The sequence below is a fragment of the Puma concolor genome, chromosome A2 (assembly GCF_028749965.1).
Source record: "Puma concolor isolate L17-30 chromosome A2, mPumCon1.1.hap2, whole genome shotgun sequence".
NCBI lineage: Eukaryota > Metazoa > Chordata > Mammalia > Carnivora > Felidae > Puma > Puma concolor.
In genome coordinates this window covers 94,197,810-94,214,280 of record NC_141668.1, presented here as the reverse complement: position 1 = coordinate 94,214,280, position 16,471 = coordinate 94,197,810, and the positions used below count along the sequence as shown (strand labels likewise).

At 39.3% G+C, this 16,471-nt stretch overlaps 1 protein-coding gene across 9 annotated transcripts in view; it reads right to left on the bottom strand.

Annotated features, from left to right (window-relative positions):
- NME8 (NME/NM23 family member 8) overlaps positions 1-16,471 on the bottom strand; it is a 63,779-nt gene that overhangs the window by 5,755 nt on the left and 41,553 nt on the right. For 6 of the 9 annotated variants that reach the window (XM_025929886.2, XM_086696983.1, XM_086696980.1 and 3 more), the window contains 3 exons: positions 14,601-14,745; positions 13,414-13,652; positions 2,968-3,155 (listed from right to left, as the gene is read on the bottom strand). In XM_025929886.2, the coding sequence (XP_025785671.1) occupies positions 13,415-13,652; positions 14,601-14,745 (383 nt within the window). In that variant the 3' untranslated portion in view covers positions 2,968-3,155; position 13,414. Of the gene's footprint in view, positions 1-2,967; positions 3,156-4,777; positions 4,944-13,413; positions 13,653-14,600; positions 14,746-16,471 lie in introns of those variants that run through there. The other 3 variants (XR_015248108.1, XR_015248107.1, XM_086696978.1) reach the window with 2 other exon arrangements.

The window sequence follows — 16,471 nt, the reverse complement described above, 5'->3', positions numbered from 1 at the left end:
ATCCTTCCCTCTGCAAATTCACCAACTCAACAACAGTCCATGAACAAATTTCCTTTGCAAGCAATCCAGGAACTAAGTGGAAAGTTCCTGCACTCGAGGTGACCGTGAAGCCAGAATCCCCAAAGCCAGTAGAGAGATTTGGGACACCCTCTGCCCAGAGTCCCTGCATCTGGCACAGCAGCATATGATCAGGAAGAAACCCCCTAACTCTTGGCTTCTCCCAAGGGGAGGAAGGAATTGGTTTGGGTGTCCAGTGCCCCAACTTTCCTGAGAGGGATCCCAGAGGACTAGCCTAGGTCTTGTCAGCCTTGGAGCTTGGACGGATCTACCACAGAGGAGTACAGAGATGGCAGACACCATAGCTTCCCCTTCTTCCCAGCGCAGAGAGAGCAGATAAGAAAGTCCAGGTCTGGAGAGGGGCATCTGGTAAAAGCAGCAGGGCTACATGGGATTTGGCCCTAACAATCTGTCCAGCCTCTGCAGCAGGAGGTACGGCAGAGGGAACCGATTGCCCCAGGCAGATGGCCAGTTGGTCGGGGTGGCAGTGGCCACACAGGCCTACAGGGCATGGATACCCAACGCTAGGTTGTGGGGGAGCAAACTGCACACTGCCATGTGACTCCCAGAATCCAGGCAGGCCAGGTCCCCATCCCCATGTCTGGACTGTGTAGACAGGAGGCTGAGTCAGCAGTGTGGGTACCTGCAGGCCACTCCCTGCTGGGTCCAGCCTGCTCTAAAACAAAGGCTTAGGGGTTCCTGGGTGGCTCAGTCAGTTAAGCTCCCGACCCTTGATTTTGTCTCAGGTCATGCTTTCACAGTTCATGACTTCGAGCCCCACATTGGACTCTGTGCTGACAGCACGGAGCCTGCCTGGGATTCTCTCTCCCTCCTCCCTATCTGCCCCTACCCTGCTTGTGCTCTCTCTCTCTCTTAAACTTTTTTTAAATAAGGCTTAAACATAAGACACAAACAGGTAAAGCTCCCAGAAAACAAACAAACAAACAAACAAAAACGGGCAAAGCTTCATGACACTGGTCTTGGCAGTGACTTCACAGATATAGCACTAAAGGCACAGGTAACAAAAACAAAAATAAACAAGTGGGACTAAATCAAAGTTGCCACACAATAAAGAAAACAATCAACAGAATGTAAAGTCAGGCTGTAGAATGGGAGAAAATATTTGTCATACATCTGATTCCAAAATCTATAAAGAACTCATAAAACTCAGTAACAAAGAAAACCTAATAGCTCCTTTAAAAAACTGGGCTAAGGGGGCACCTGGGTGGCCCAGTCAGTTAAGCTTCCAACTTTGGCTCAGGTCATGGTCTCACAGTTCATGAGATCAAGCCGCACGCTAGGCTCTGTGCTGACAGCTCAGAGCCTAAGCCTGCTTCGGATTCTTTGTCTCTCTCTTTCTCTGCCCCTCCCCAGCTCCTGTTCTGTCTCTCTCTCTCAAAAATAAATAAGCAATAAATTTTTTTTTAAGAAATAAATAAAATGGGCTAAGGACTTGAACAGACTTTTCTCCAAAGAAGACATGCAAATGGCCAACGGGTATATGTAGAAATGTCCGCTGTCACTTATCACCAAGGAAATGCAAATCAAAGCCACAGTGAGATGCCATCTTACACCTGCTGGGATGGTATATATGTGTGTCTTTGTTAGGATGTGGACAAACTGGAGACCTTGCTGGCACTCTTGGTGGGAATGCAAACTGGCCCAGTTGCTTTGGAAAACTGTACGGAGGTTCCTCAAAAATTAAAAAATAGAACTACCAAAAAATATAGAACCACCATATTATTCAAGAATCCCACTTCTGGGTATGTATCCAAAATAATTAAAAACAGGATCTTGATATTACCTTATCTTGATTATCTTGATATTACCTTTCCCTTCCCTTTCAGTGCAGCACTAATTACAAAAGCTAACGTGTGAACAACCGAAATGTCTATTGACAGATAAATGGATAAAGACAATGTGCTGCACACGTACAATAAAATATTATTTAGCCTTAAAAAAATATGGAAATTCTGCAAAATGTGACAACGTGGATGGACCTTGAAAGGAGTACGTTGAGTGAAATAAGGCGGACACAGAAAATGAGAACTACGTTATTCCATGTGAGTAGTCCTATTCATAAAATCAAAGATGGGAACGGTGGTTACCAGGGGCCCAGGAGAGGGGGAAATGGGGAGTATTAATCAACTGACCTAAAGTTTCAGCGAAGTAAGATGAATAAGCTCTAGAGATCTGCTATTTAACATTGTACCTACAAGCCAACAATAAAGCACTGTACCCTTAAAATTTTGTTACGAGGATAGAGCTCAGTGTTCAGTGTTCTTATCACAATAAAAAGAATGCTAAATGATCAAAGTTTGTATCTTTGTTAACATTATAGTTTAAAAATCAGGATGAAAAGTTAATCTTACAAGAACATCATTTCTGCTCACTTGCTTTCCAGTATGTTCTCTTGAGTGGAATGAAAAGGAGGGTTCAGAGCCAGCAGGCTGGGATTTACACCTAACTCTGGCTAAAAGCTTAAGCGCATCACCGTAGTAACCATCATCAGATTACATCCTGAGAGGAGGAAATGCCAAAACCAGGGAAAACTCTGGCTTTTATCGACTGCATCCCTGAAGAGACTTGCCTTGTCTTAGCATCGGGAAACAAGGCGCATGACCTCACCGTCCTGCAGTTAGATGGCAAATTATGTAAACTGACACGACACTTCTTCAGAGTTCATTGCTGAAAGGCTTAGCGTCAAATTTTTGGCCAACGTCTAAATACACATTAGGGCCTCGTATGCATTTCGTCTACAACTCCACTCCTGGCTTCACTGGATCCATCCTACACTCTTCTTCCCCACATTCCACGTTCCTCCCCAATTATGTTGCTGGATCCGGGCGGCATTTACACAAGCCACCTTAAATCCTCTCAGAAAGATAGGGTAAAAATAAACATTAAGAATTGTTTGAAGGTTACCTGTTTTATTGTTATCATGCACACCCATACGTTTTTCACTTTGAGGTGAGTTTTTAACTTGAGGTAACGTTGAGTTTTCCTCCAGAGAGTATCTTCCGTTTTATTCCTCCCAGGAAGCTGTGCCACATGCTCGTATGTCAGTGCGAACTTACATGCATTATCTTCTCAAAGTTCTAAGAAAGAAAGAATATACTTGATGAGATACACAGAAAACTAACTTTAGAGCAATTGTGTGTTTCCATTTTGCACACAAATCCCTGACACGTGGTACAATCACACTTGGGAGATGGTCTCTTTTCTTTGCCAAGAATACTGCCTGATTCAGCAAGTAAACAATCAGCATGGGTTTTCAACCCAATAAGTGAATGAACAAATTCTGTGGACAGGGTTAATTAAAAACATTAACTGTGAGTAACTGCAGCTTTCTACCTGATCCTTTCAAGGATTCAGAATTGCTGGTTAAGCCAGAGGTGGGGAATAGAATTTGGAGGGAGCTGCAAAAGACAACAGGCCTGAGTGTGCAGCTCTTTATGGAACATGCAGGAAAGTCAAGAGCAGGAGGTGATGACTGGGGAAGGAGTTTCAGGGCCCAGAGGGACTCTGGGGACAGAGGTGTCCAACAAGGAGTTTTAGGAATTTCTTGGTGGTGGTGGTGGTGGTGGTGGTGGTGGTATTATATTTCGTTTGAAAAAAAAAATTCCTTTATTTGGTATCTCTTCAAGAAACTTTAGTAAAGGCTTACTATTTATTTAAGGATTTTGATGTTGGGATTACATGCATTTTTTTTAATGTGTTGTGAGGCAAGCTTCATTTTGTATCGTTTGAGGAGGGGGTTTGGAGAACTCTGTTGGGAGGGATCTTTGTGCTCTCCTGAGGAACTATTCTTTATTTTACTTTCAAGATATTTTTATTGTGGTAAAATGTATAGAACATAAAATTTACAATTTTAACTATTTTCAAGTATAGAAATCAGTGGCTTTAAGTATGTCTGCATTGTTTGCAACTATCACAACCTATTTCCTTTCTTAAATTTTTTTTTCTTTTTTTTCTTAAATTTTTTTTAACGTTTATTTGTTTTTGAGACAGAGAGAGACATAGCATGAATGGGGGAGGGTCAGAGAGAGAGGGAGACACAGAATCTGAAACAGGCTCCAGGCTCTGAGCTGTCAGCACAGAGCCCGACGTGGGGCTCGAACTCACGGAGCGCGAGATCATGACCTGAGCCGAAGTCAGACGCTTAACCGACTGAGCCACCCAGGCGCCCCTCCTTTCTTAAATTTTTTTTAAAAAAATTATTTTTTTATTTTGGAGAGAGTTGAGACAGCGTGAATGTGCACACATGCGAGGGGGGAGGGGCAGAAGGAGAGAGAGACAGAGAGACAGAGAGAGGAATAAATAATATTCCATTGTAGGTATATACCATTTTTGTTTATCCATCCTTCTGTTGATGGACACTTGGTTTGTTTCTACCCTTTGGCTATTGTATATAATGCTGCTATGAATATTGGTGTTACAAGTATATGTTTGTATCCCTGATTTCAATTTTCTTGGATATATATCTAGGAGTGGAGTTGCTGGGTCACATATAATTCTATGTTTAACATTTTGAGGAACTACCACGCTGTCGTCCATAGTAGCTGCCCCATTTTCTATTCCCACCATCATGTGTAAGGGTCCCCATTTCTCCACATCCTTACCAACACTTGTTATAGTCCTTTTTTTATTATAGCCATCGTAGTTAGGTGTGAAGTGACATCTCATTTTGGTTGTGATTTTCATTTCTCTAGGGACTAATTGTGTTGGGAATCTTTTCATATGCTTGTTGGCCAGTTGTTGATCTTCTTTGGAGAAATGTCTGTTCAAGCCTTTTCCATTTCTGATATTAAACCCCTATCAGACGTAGAATTTGCAAATATTTCCTTCCATTCTGTGGGTTGTCTTGTCACTCTCTTCATAGTTTCCTTTGATGAACAAAATTTTTATTTTTGATTAAGACCATTTTATTTTTTCTTTTGTTGCCAGTGCCTTTGGCATATTTAAAAAATCACTGCCTAATCCAAGGTCCAACAGATTCACCCCTATGTTTTTTTTCTAAGAGTTTTATAGTTTCAGCTCTTAAAAGTAGATCTTTGATCAATTTTGAATTAATTTTTGTATATAGTGTAAGGTAATGGTCCAACTTCATTATTTAAATTTTTTTACTGTTTATTTTTGAGAGAGAGAGCACAAGTGGGGTTGGGGCAGAGAGAGAGGGGGGGACAGAGGATCTGAAGCAGGCTCTGCGCTGACAGCAGTGAGCCCAATGTAGGGCTCGAACTCACGAACCACAAGATAATGACCCAAGCCGAAGTAGAATGCTCAATGGACTAAGCCACTGGGGTGCCACCCAACTTTATTATTTTAAATGTAGATGTCTAGTCTTTCCAGTACTATTTATTGAAGAGACTGTTCTCATTTTACTGAATGATCTTGGCATCCTTTGTTGAACATCAACTAACCATAAAGTGAAGTTTTATTCATGGGTTCTCAATTCTATTCCATTTGTCTATCCTTATGCCACTACCACATTGTTTTGACTACTGTCTCTTTGTAATAACTTCTGAAATCAGGAGGTGGGAGTGCTCCAACTTTGTTGTTTTTCAAGATTGTGTTGGCTATTCTGAGTCCTTTGAAATTTCATATGAATTTTAGGATGGGTTTTTCCACCTTTGTAAAAAACACCAAAGGGATTTTTTAGGGTTTTCATTGAATCTGTAGACCACTTTGCATAGCACTGTAATCTTCACAATACTAAGTTTTCCAAGCCATGAACACAGAGTGTCTTTCTATTTATTTACATCTTCCTTAGTTTCTTCCAGCATTGTTTTATAACTTTCAGTGTAAAAGTCTTGTGCTTGTACACTGACTAAATTTATCCCTAAGTATTTTATTATTTTTTTTATGCTATGGTAAATTGAATTGCTTAATTTCCTGTTGGGATTTTTTTCATTGTTAGTATACAGAAACATGAATGATTTTTGTGTGTTGATTTGTATCCTGAACTTTTACAGAATTAGCTCCAACAATTTTTTGTATGTGTGTGATTCTTCAGAGTTTATTAGATACAAGATCATGCTACCTGCTAATAATATTCCAATTTGGATGCTTTTATTTCTTTCTCTTGCCTAATTGCTCTGGCTAGACCTTCCAATACTATGCTAAATAGAAGTGAGTAAAGTCAGGATCTTGATCTTAGAAGAAAAGCTTTTGGTCTTTCACTATTGTAGTATAATGTCAGCTGTGGGTTTTTCACATATGGCCTTTATCATGTTGGGGAAGTTCTTTATATTCCTAATTTATTGAGTGTTTTTATCATGAAGGGGTGTTGGATTTTGTTGAATGCTTTTTCTGTTTCAGTTGAGATAATATCTGTTTTCTCCTTCATTCTATTAGTGTGGTGTGTTACATTCCTTGATATTCATATGTTGAACTACTCTCATATTCCTAAAATAAATCTCACTTGATCATGGTATATAATCCTTCTAATATGCTGTTGAATTTGGTGTGCTAGTATTTTACCGAGGATTTTAGAGTTGATATATTCATAAGGCTTATTGTTATGTAGTCTTCTTTTTCCCTCTTTGTCTGGCTCTTGTATCAGGGTAACGCTGACCCCACAGAATGAGTTAAGCTTTGCCTCCTTCTCAATTCTTTTGTGGAGCTTGAGAATTGGAGTTAATTCTTATTTAATTGTTTGATAGAATTCTCAATGAATGGAGAATTCTATCTGAAGCCATCTGGTTCTGGGTTTTTCTTTTTTGGCAAGGTTTTCATTACTGATTTGTTCTCCTTCCTTGTTATAGGTCTATTCAGATTTTCTATTTCTTCTTGAGTCAGTTTTGGCATTTTGTGTCCTCCCAGGAATGTGCATTTCACCTTATTTATCCAATTTAATGGTATACAATTGTTCGTAGAATTCTTATAATCCTTTATATTTTTGTAAATTCAGCAGTAGAACGTCCCTTCTTTCACTTCTGATTTTAGTAATTTTCATCTTCTTTTTTTTTTTTTTTCCAGGTCTCCTGAGCACTTATTCTTTCCTAGTGGGGAGGATGCAGGGGTCCAGTGTTCCAAGCGGTGCAAGCCCCTATGGATACCATATGAAGCCATAGGCAGCTGAGAAATCTCCTCCTTCATGGGCAGCCCTTAGAGCTTGCCCATCACAGGGGTTACCCAGCACATTGTGTAGAACACAGACTTACCCACCTTCCAGGCAGGCACGTCTTTCCAGAAGGTCTCTTCCTCCAGGTTCTCCCAAAGCATCTTGTAGGACCCTCTGTTCCTTCTCTGTCTGAAACAGTGGCATCAGTGCCATGAGGGTCTTGAAGTCCTCAATCTTCAGGTGCCTACAATGGGTTCCACGTCATCATGCTCCAGTACCCAAAGAGCAAGGTCCCGAAGCCCACAGCAAACATCCTGCAGCTCAACAGTCCCAGCACAGAAGGTTTCACTTGTAGTCACAGACCCATCACCCCCTCACCCCCCACCCCCCGCCACCCTGCTGCAGGGGCATGTCTTGTTTTACCTTCTCCACTACCATGCTGGCAGGACCTTTCTTTTGTCAAGGTTTTTGATCTTTTCAAAGGACAATCTTTTGATTTTGTTGATTTTTGATATTGATTTTATATTCTCCATATCATTTGCCTCCACTCTAATCTTTATTATTTCTTTCCTTCTGCTAAATTTGGTTTCTATCTGTTTCTTCTTTTTCTAGTTCCTGACAGTGAAAATTTAGTTTGTTAATTTGAGATTGTTAATCTAATACTTTATTGCTCAAAAATTCCCTCTTGACACTGCTTCTGCTGCATCCCACACGTTTTGGTACTGTGATTTCATTTTCATTCATCTCAAAGCATTTTCTAATTTCTCTGGTGATTTCTTCTCTAACCATTGGCTCTAAAAGTGTGTTGGTTTCCACATATTCATGAGCTTTCTAGTTTTCCTTCTGTTATCGATTTCTAGTATCATTCCGTTATAGTCAGAAAAGATACTTCATATGATTCTAATATTTTAAAAATCTATTAAGACTTTTTGGTGGTCTAACATATGGTTTACCTTAGAGCATATGCCTGGTGTACTTGAGAAGAATGTATATTCTACTGCTGATTGGTGGAATACATATCTTTTAGGTCTATTGGACTATAGCATTATTCAAGTCCTCCCTTTCCTTATTGATCTTTTGTCTTGTTCCATCCATTATTGAAAGATGGACACTGAAGTCTCCAACTATTATTGTGGAACTGTCCATTTCTCCCTTCAGTTCTGTCAAAGGATGCTTCATATATTTTGGGCCTCTGTTGTTATGAATGTGTATGCTTCTAATTGTTATACCTTGTTGATGAATCTTTCTCAATATATAATGTCTTCTTATGTCTCTTGTACACTTTTTTGACAGCAGATATATTTTTCTGATAAGCTACCCTAGCTCTCTTTTAGTTACTATTTGTATTAAATATATATATTTCCATCCTTTCACTTTCAAGCTCTTTGTGTCTTTGGGTCTTACGTGAGTCTTATAGACAGCATATAGATGAATCCATGTTTTGATCCATTCCACCAAGTTCTGCCTTTATATTGGACAATTTACTCCACATACATTTTAAAATAATTACCAATTCAAAAGGAATTATTTCTGCCATTTGGCTGTATGTTTTCTGTATGTCCTATGTGTTATTTTCCCTCCATTACTGGCTTATTTTGTATTTGATTTTTTTGTGTGTAGTGCACCATTTTTATTCCTTTTTGTTCTGTAATTTAAAATAATTTTCTTAGTGGTTACCTTGAGAATTACAATTAGCATACTTAAACTTATAACAACCCTGTTTGAATAATATCAATTTAGTTTCAATAGTATTCTCTACTCCTATTCTTTTATATAATTATCATCACAGATTGTACTTGTTTGTATACAGTGTGCCCATAAACATATGTTTATCGTCATTATTTTATCATTGTCTTTTATATATTCTAGGAGAACAAGGGGGAGTTAGAAACCAAAAATACAATTTTACTGGCTTTCACATTTACTTATGTAGTTGTTGTTACCAATGTGCTTTGTTTCTTCACATGGCTTTGAGTTATTGTCTAGGGTCCTCTCATTTCAGTTTATTTTTTTAATGTTTATGTTTGAGAGAGAGAGAGAGCACGAGCAAGGGAGGGGCAGAGAGAGAGAGGGATACAGAGGATCCAAAGCAATTTCCGTGCTGACAGCAGAGAACCCAATATGGGGCTCAAATTCAGGAACTGTGAGATCATGACCTGAGCCAAAGTAGGGCACTTAACTGATCAAGGTACCCAGATGCCCCTCATTTTAGTTTAAAGTACTCCCTTTAGCATTGCTTGTAGACAGATCTATTAGTAACAAACTCCTTTAGTTTTTGTTAACTTGGGAATGTCTTAATTCCACTTTTACTCCTGAAGGATACTTTTGCCAAATATAGAAATCTTGGTTGACAGGTTTTTTGTTTTTTTTTTGTTTTTGTTTTCCTCTCAATACTTTGAATGTGTTATCCCACTGCCTTCTGGTCTCCGTGGCTTATGAGAAACAAGCTGTTATTGAGGATTCCATGTACATAGTAAGTCATTTCTTTCTTAGTAATCTTAAGATTCTTTGGTTTTGGCTTTTGACAATTTGACTATAATGTGCCTCAGTGTGGCTCTCTTTGAGTTTATTCTGCTTGTGATTCTTTGAGCTTCTTGGATGTGTAGATTAAGGAATTTCATTATATTTGGGAAGTTTTCAGCCATTATTTCTTCAAGTGTTCTTCCTTTTCCTTCAGGAATTCCCATAATGCATATGTTGGCCTAAATGATAGTGTCCCAAAGATCCCATAGACTCTGTCCACTTTTGTTCTTTTTCTTTCTTATTTCAACTCCTAAGACAGGAAACTTCTTACTGGCCTATCTTCTAGTTCACTGATTTTTTTCTTCTGCCTGCTCAAATTTGTTTTGAACCTCTCTAGTGAATATTTCAATTCAGTTATTGCATTTTTCAGCTCTGGGATTCCTAGTTGGTTTATTGTTAGTTTCTCTTTATTCATATTCTCATTTTGTTCATACATTATTTTTCTGATTTCCTGATTTCCTTTAGTTTTTGTCCCATTGTTTCCTTTAACTCTTTGAGCATATTAAGACAGTGATTTAAAGTCTTTATCCAGTAAGTCCAATGTCTGGGCTTCCTCAGGGATGGTTTCTGTCAACTTTTTTTCCTGTGAATGGACCATATTTTCTATTCTCTGATTTTTTTGTTGCTGTTATTGAAAATTGGACATTCAATTATTACAGTGTGGTAACTCTGGAAATCAGATATTCCCTTTTCCCCAGGGTTTGCTTTTGATTGGTGAAGACTTGGTTTGTGTTAAGCCAATGTTTTAACTAAGACTTCCTTGAAAGTCAGGAGTTGAAAAACAACAACAAACCACTTCTCCAAGTCTTTGTAGATTGACTCTGTGCTGCAGCATTTCAAACACTTAGCCAGGCCTTTTACAATTCTGTCTCAGCCTTAACTTCCTGTTTGTACTGAGCCTACCTATCAGCCAGCAGTGAAAACACAGGTTCTCTCAAATATTTTCCAAATATGTATCCCCAGTATGCATTACTGCTTTTGAATGCCCCAATTTCCCCAGGAAAATCCCCCTCCCCAGCTTTTCCTCCCTGGCTTTAGGTGCTCCATTGTATGTCTCAAACATAATCTTTGGCCTCAGACAGCAGTGGGGTTTTTGATCACCATGCAATGTTATTCTTTTAATGTGCATTTATTTTTGAGAGAGAGACAGAGAGCATAAGCAAGGAAGGGGCAGAGAGAGAGAGGGGACAGAGGATCCCAAATGGACGCTGTATTGATTGCAGAAAGCCCAGGGTGGATCTCGAACTCATGAACTGTGAGATCACGACCTGAACAGAATTGGACGCTTAACCAACTAAGCCACCCAGGTGCCCACCATACAGTGTTTTTAATCAATGCCCAACACCTTTCTTCCCTGAGTTGTCTCCAGGTTTGGTGAAATAGAGATGAGTGCCTTGTGTTATCCTTCAGGTAGCCTCTAGATAGGTTAGAACAGAAAAACACACAGTAATTTGCAAATGGTATCTGTTCTATTCTCTCTGGAGCCAGAGACAAGGGTTACACACCAGGAATAGGCTGTGATCTTCAAGACTGTCACCATGCTGGGGAAGTGTAGGGTACATTAAAATGTCACAAAACGATATCATTTTTAAGTTGGCTTTTTGTTGATTCAGCACACACCTGGCTGTAAACCTTTGGTGTTTTCCAGAGTTCTGATAAAGTTGGTTCTGACAGCTTCTGGTTGTTTATTCCTGCGGAAGGATGGGAGCTTGGAGCCGCCTGCGTCACCATCTTGCTGACATCACTCCAATGGAGCCCTCTTGACCCGCCCCTGCTCTGAGGGCCACACTTATTCTTAACTCAGATGCCTTCTTCCCAACAGGACCAGAACAGAACTCATATTTTCTTCCAACCTACTTCTCTCTTCTGGGTTCTTTGTCTGGAAATGGTTAGGTCATTTCCTCAGTTACTCAGCCCAGGAAGCTTTTATTTTTCCCACTTATTTGGTAGAGTGGTAGTCAGTCATCAAGTCTTGATGACTTCTAACAATTCTCCTATCATTCCCCTTATCACCAACTCACCATTTCTACCTTAGTTCGGGTTGCTGTAATCTTTCATGTTATTTCAATGCCTCCTGCCTGGAGAGCCTGCATCTCATTTTCCCTCTCCATCTCCTCCATGGAGCACTTACCCCTATGTGCTTACCCCCTAAGAACCGTAGAACACATGTTAATTTTCTATCTCCTTCTTTTAGAGTTCTAGAGTTTCAGGACAAGGACTGTGTACATTCAGTCTTGCAACAACGTCTGGCATATAGCAAGAGCTGCATAACTTATTCTTGAATGTCTAAAACAGGCCAACAATACCTTAAGGTGATATGATAGAGTATAGTAGATATGGTATCGTAGACATAGTAAGACAGAAACAAGCAACGTGTCTTTATACATAAGCATCAAGTGTATGCATATATGATAGTTTCGAAACTTTTAAAACTGAATTCTTGGGATGGGCTCAGTCAGTTAAGCGTGGACTCTTGGTTTCGGCTCAGGTCATGAATTTGCAGTTTGTGACTCTGAGCCTCGGGTCTGGCTCTTCACTGACAGTGCAGAGCCTGCTTGGGATACTCTCTCTCCCCCTTTCTCTTTGCCCCTCCCCCACTCACTCTCTCTGTCTCTCTCTCAAAATAAGTAAACTTAAAATTAAAAAAAATAAATAAAAAAGCAACAACACTGAATTCTCTTTCTTGCTTCCTTACCTCTGATTTTGAAAATCCTCCTTATTTCTCAAGACTGATTTCATTCCTTACCTTCTCCAATGCCTAACCATCAAACATACACCTGTCAATTCAGCACTTAATTATACAGTAATTTGAAATCCTCTATATTATTCATAATGCTCCCCTCATCAAAAAAGGAGGGATATGCAGATGTTAGCATAGATCTACACCAGATTGCTAACATCTATCCCCACGTAGTCATCCATCAGTGACATGTTTAATAATGTACTGTCCCATAGTGATTATAATCAGATGTTGTTTCTGTGAGTTTTGTCTTCCCCATTAGATTTGCCCTTTCCTGAAGGTAACAACCTTCACTCAGCCATATTTTTTGTATCAACCAAGAACCTACAGTTCAAGCAGACACACGATACATATTTTCCCAACATAAATGTTTATGGGTTGTACACTCATGCCTCGGTCTGTAATTGAGTGAGACATATGGAATGAGACTCCCTTTGCCCAAATTTATTTTTATTTTATGCATCTAATATTTTCATACAATGTACTTATACCTGGAGAAATATAGCCTAAATGACAATATTAAGGGAAAAAGGTACTCTTCTCTCCCCAAGGAACCTGGCTGGGTGTGGATGGGTTTCTCCACTTCACACTGCTTGCTCATTATGTTCTGGATACTGACTCTCAGTTTGGGTCATCCAAGGGGGGGACAACCCTCGACATGTGAAGAGGCCATATACAGTCCTATTCCAGTCAGCAGTCAGAGCCACACAAGTGTATGCGAGCCCGCTTTAAAAATAAAGAAGGAAAGTAGGTTTTATGGGAAAAGTCACTTAACTTAGGCTCTGTCTCCCACATGGCCCAGGACAGAAAAGTTTTCAAGCTTCCTATCAACAGCTAAGCAAACTCAATCCATATACATATTATGTAGCTTCAAGGCTGTTATGGAATAGCACAGTGTGTCTGGCAAGAAATAAAATTTGATTCAGACATATGGGAAAAGTTCTGGTCCTTCTGGGACAGTCTCGTCCTGGGCTCAATCACAGTAACAAGCAAAGAAAAGAAAACAATCATTTAAAAGGTACCGTACTTTAGTTTCCCTCAGGGTTCTCGGGAACCAACACTTCAAACATTTGATTGATGGTCTCCATTGCTTCATGGATATTAGATGATCCATGGACAGCATTTTTCAAAACACTTGTTCCAAACTGGGCTCGGATAGAATCTGGGGACAGTAGTTTTGCTTCATCTGGGTCTACAGGACCCATCAATCGTCTCCAGTCTGAAACAGCATTCCACTTGGTCAGAATCATGACCAAAGACAGACCTCTGCAAAGAAGAATGCTTTCAGAAGATTTTGGCTATTTACACCTGTAGAGATTGCATACACAGCTAAACACAGAATGCCACACTTGGTCTTTATTCTTTGTCCTTGTCAGTGTGATTTTGTGGGGTTTTTTTAAGTTGTTTTAAATGTTAATTTGTTTTTGAGAGAGAGAGAGAGAGAGAGCACACATTAGTGGGGGAAGGGGCAGAGAGAGAGGAGACAAAGAATCCCAAGCAGGCTCCATACTGTCAGCACGAAACCCAGTTGATCTCACAACACAGGGCTTGATCTCACGAACCATGAGATCATGACCTGAGCCCAAATCAAGAGTCAGACGTTTAACCAACTGAGCCACCCAGGCGCCCCTTGTACTTTCTGTTTTTCCATTTCTCCCCCTTCCAACAGGGTTTTGTGCTGCATGAGTGCTATAGGTTAAGTCTAGAGATATATGTCAGACACTGTTCCAAGTATGTCCAATGTACTAATTATATAACCCTCACAACAAACCTATGAGATGGATACTATTATTATCCCCATTTTATAGATAAGGCAATCAAGGCACAGATTAAATATGTTGGCAAAACAGAAACTTAAAACCAGAAATTGAAACCCATATCACCTCTATATAATGTTGAAGACCTACAGAAATAGAGGAAGAAAGGAAGGAAGGAAAGAAGGAAGGAAGGAAGGAAAGAAGGAAAGAAGGAAGGAAGGAAGAAAAGAAGGAAAGAAAGAAGGAAAGAAGGATGGGTAAGGAGAAGGGAAGGAAGAAAAGAGAGAAGAAGATAGAGAAAGAAGAAAACAAAGAAGAATGAACTCCAAATATTAACAGGGTGTCTTGGAATGAATGAAATTAGATGGAATGTTTTCATTACATTTTGTATTTTTCAGTTTCTATAATGAATATTTACTACTTTTATCGTGCAAAGGACTATATATCAGAAACTTACTCAGATAACACTTCCAATACATCTTTATAAAAGTCTTTTCTTTTTATTTTTGAGTAAATTTTGTCTGCTGCTTCTTCATTTAGGAGCATTTCCTTCATCTGTGTGATTTCAAATCCAGCCTCTTTAATATATTTCAAGATCTCCTCTAGGGGAAAAGAGATATTTGGTAATCTTGCAGAATGCCTCCACTTTTGTTCCATGTTCAAGTAGACTGAAATAACTATGGAAAGTAATCAATTTACTTGCATAGTGTGGCTTAAAAAGCAAAAACTATGCAAAATGAAATTGAACTGAAAAGCACCATGTTAATACATTAATGCAGATGTTCAATCTCTGAGGTGCACCTTTCCAGGATGCACTGACAACATCTCATAGACTATAAGGAAAGGGGAAGGGATGTGCCTCTGTGCCGAAAGTGAATTCATGTTTTCACGTCCATGCTACAAATGTCAAGGAACTCCTTGCTAGATATGGATTGAAGCAGGGAGCCGATCTGAACTCTTCTCTCTGAAGTAGCAAGGCATCATGGAGGGAATTGAATAAAGTAAATCTTGTCAAAATCTCACCAGCCGCCTAACCTTTAAGGGCTACATTTAGTGAGCCAACTGAGGGATTGGGCGCTTTCTGGTAAAACAGTCTTTTCTTTGGTCCAACACTTAGAAGTGTTGTGCTGGTTGCTAAAGGTCAAGTTGGGCATGACCAATAGAAAGACTGAAGAAGGCTGGACTTCTATAAGGGGGGTCACCAGGATCTGCCCTAGGTGGGGGGCACTGTGGGAACAAATGTGAATGGAACATTAACACTTCTTCTAGATATTGTCTGCTTAGAGGGCCTGGCCTGGAAACACAGCTTGTAAAGAAAGAGCAATACATAAAGGCTCCTGCAACCACAGACAAGTAAACCATTAACTCTCTCTGGGAAGGTCAGAGATGACTTCCAGAAAGGCCAATCTTTGTGTTAAGCACAGAAACGGTAAGAGATGATCACCAAGCAGACAAGTAGAGAAAGAACATTGTAGGCACAGTGCAGAATTTCAAAAAAATAACGTTAATGACAACACTATGCATTAACATTTATGAGAGGGGCGCCTGGGTGGCTCAGTCAGTTAAACGTCTGACTTCGGCTCAGGTCATGATCTCACAGTTCTTGAGTTCAAGACCTGCGTTGGGCTCTGTGCTGACAGCTTCATAAAAAATGTGTCTCCTTCACTCTCTGCCCCTCCCTGGCTTTCTCTCTCTCTCTCTCTCTCTCTCTCTCTCTCAAATAAATAAACATTAAAAAATTTTTTTAATAAAATAAAATCTATGGGATAATCAGAAGATTAAACCAGTAATCAAGGAAAACATATAACTTCAAAATTTTACATTGACAAAAATAAGATAATGAAAATAAATGAATTAAAGATCTAATTTAAAAAGCTAGAAGAACATTTTTTAAAACTACTAGAGAATCAAAGGAAGGTGAAAATTAAAAAAAAAAAAACAACAACAGAAAGTAATGAGTTAGAAAAAGAGAACTAACTACTAAATAAATCAAATTCTATTTGTTTGAGAGACAACAAACTAAGAAATGACAGGGTAGAAATAACCATTGAAACCAGGCCCAGAAATTTTCATGGGAAAGATTTCATGGGAAATCTTCAAATAGCAATCCCACTGCTGCTTAAACTCCTCCAGAGTGCCAAAAACAAAGACATTCACATTTTTTATGAAGTATTACATTGTTATTTAACCTTCCACAAAAAAAAAATGAAAAGGACGGACCAATATCATTGTCAGTCTCAATGTGAAAAATCCCAAATAAAATATATGCAACTAGAATCCAAAAGCACATTTAAAAAATACCTCACGATTAAGTGTAATTTATACAGG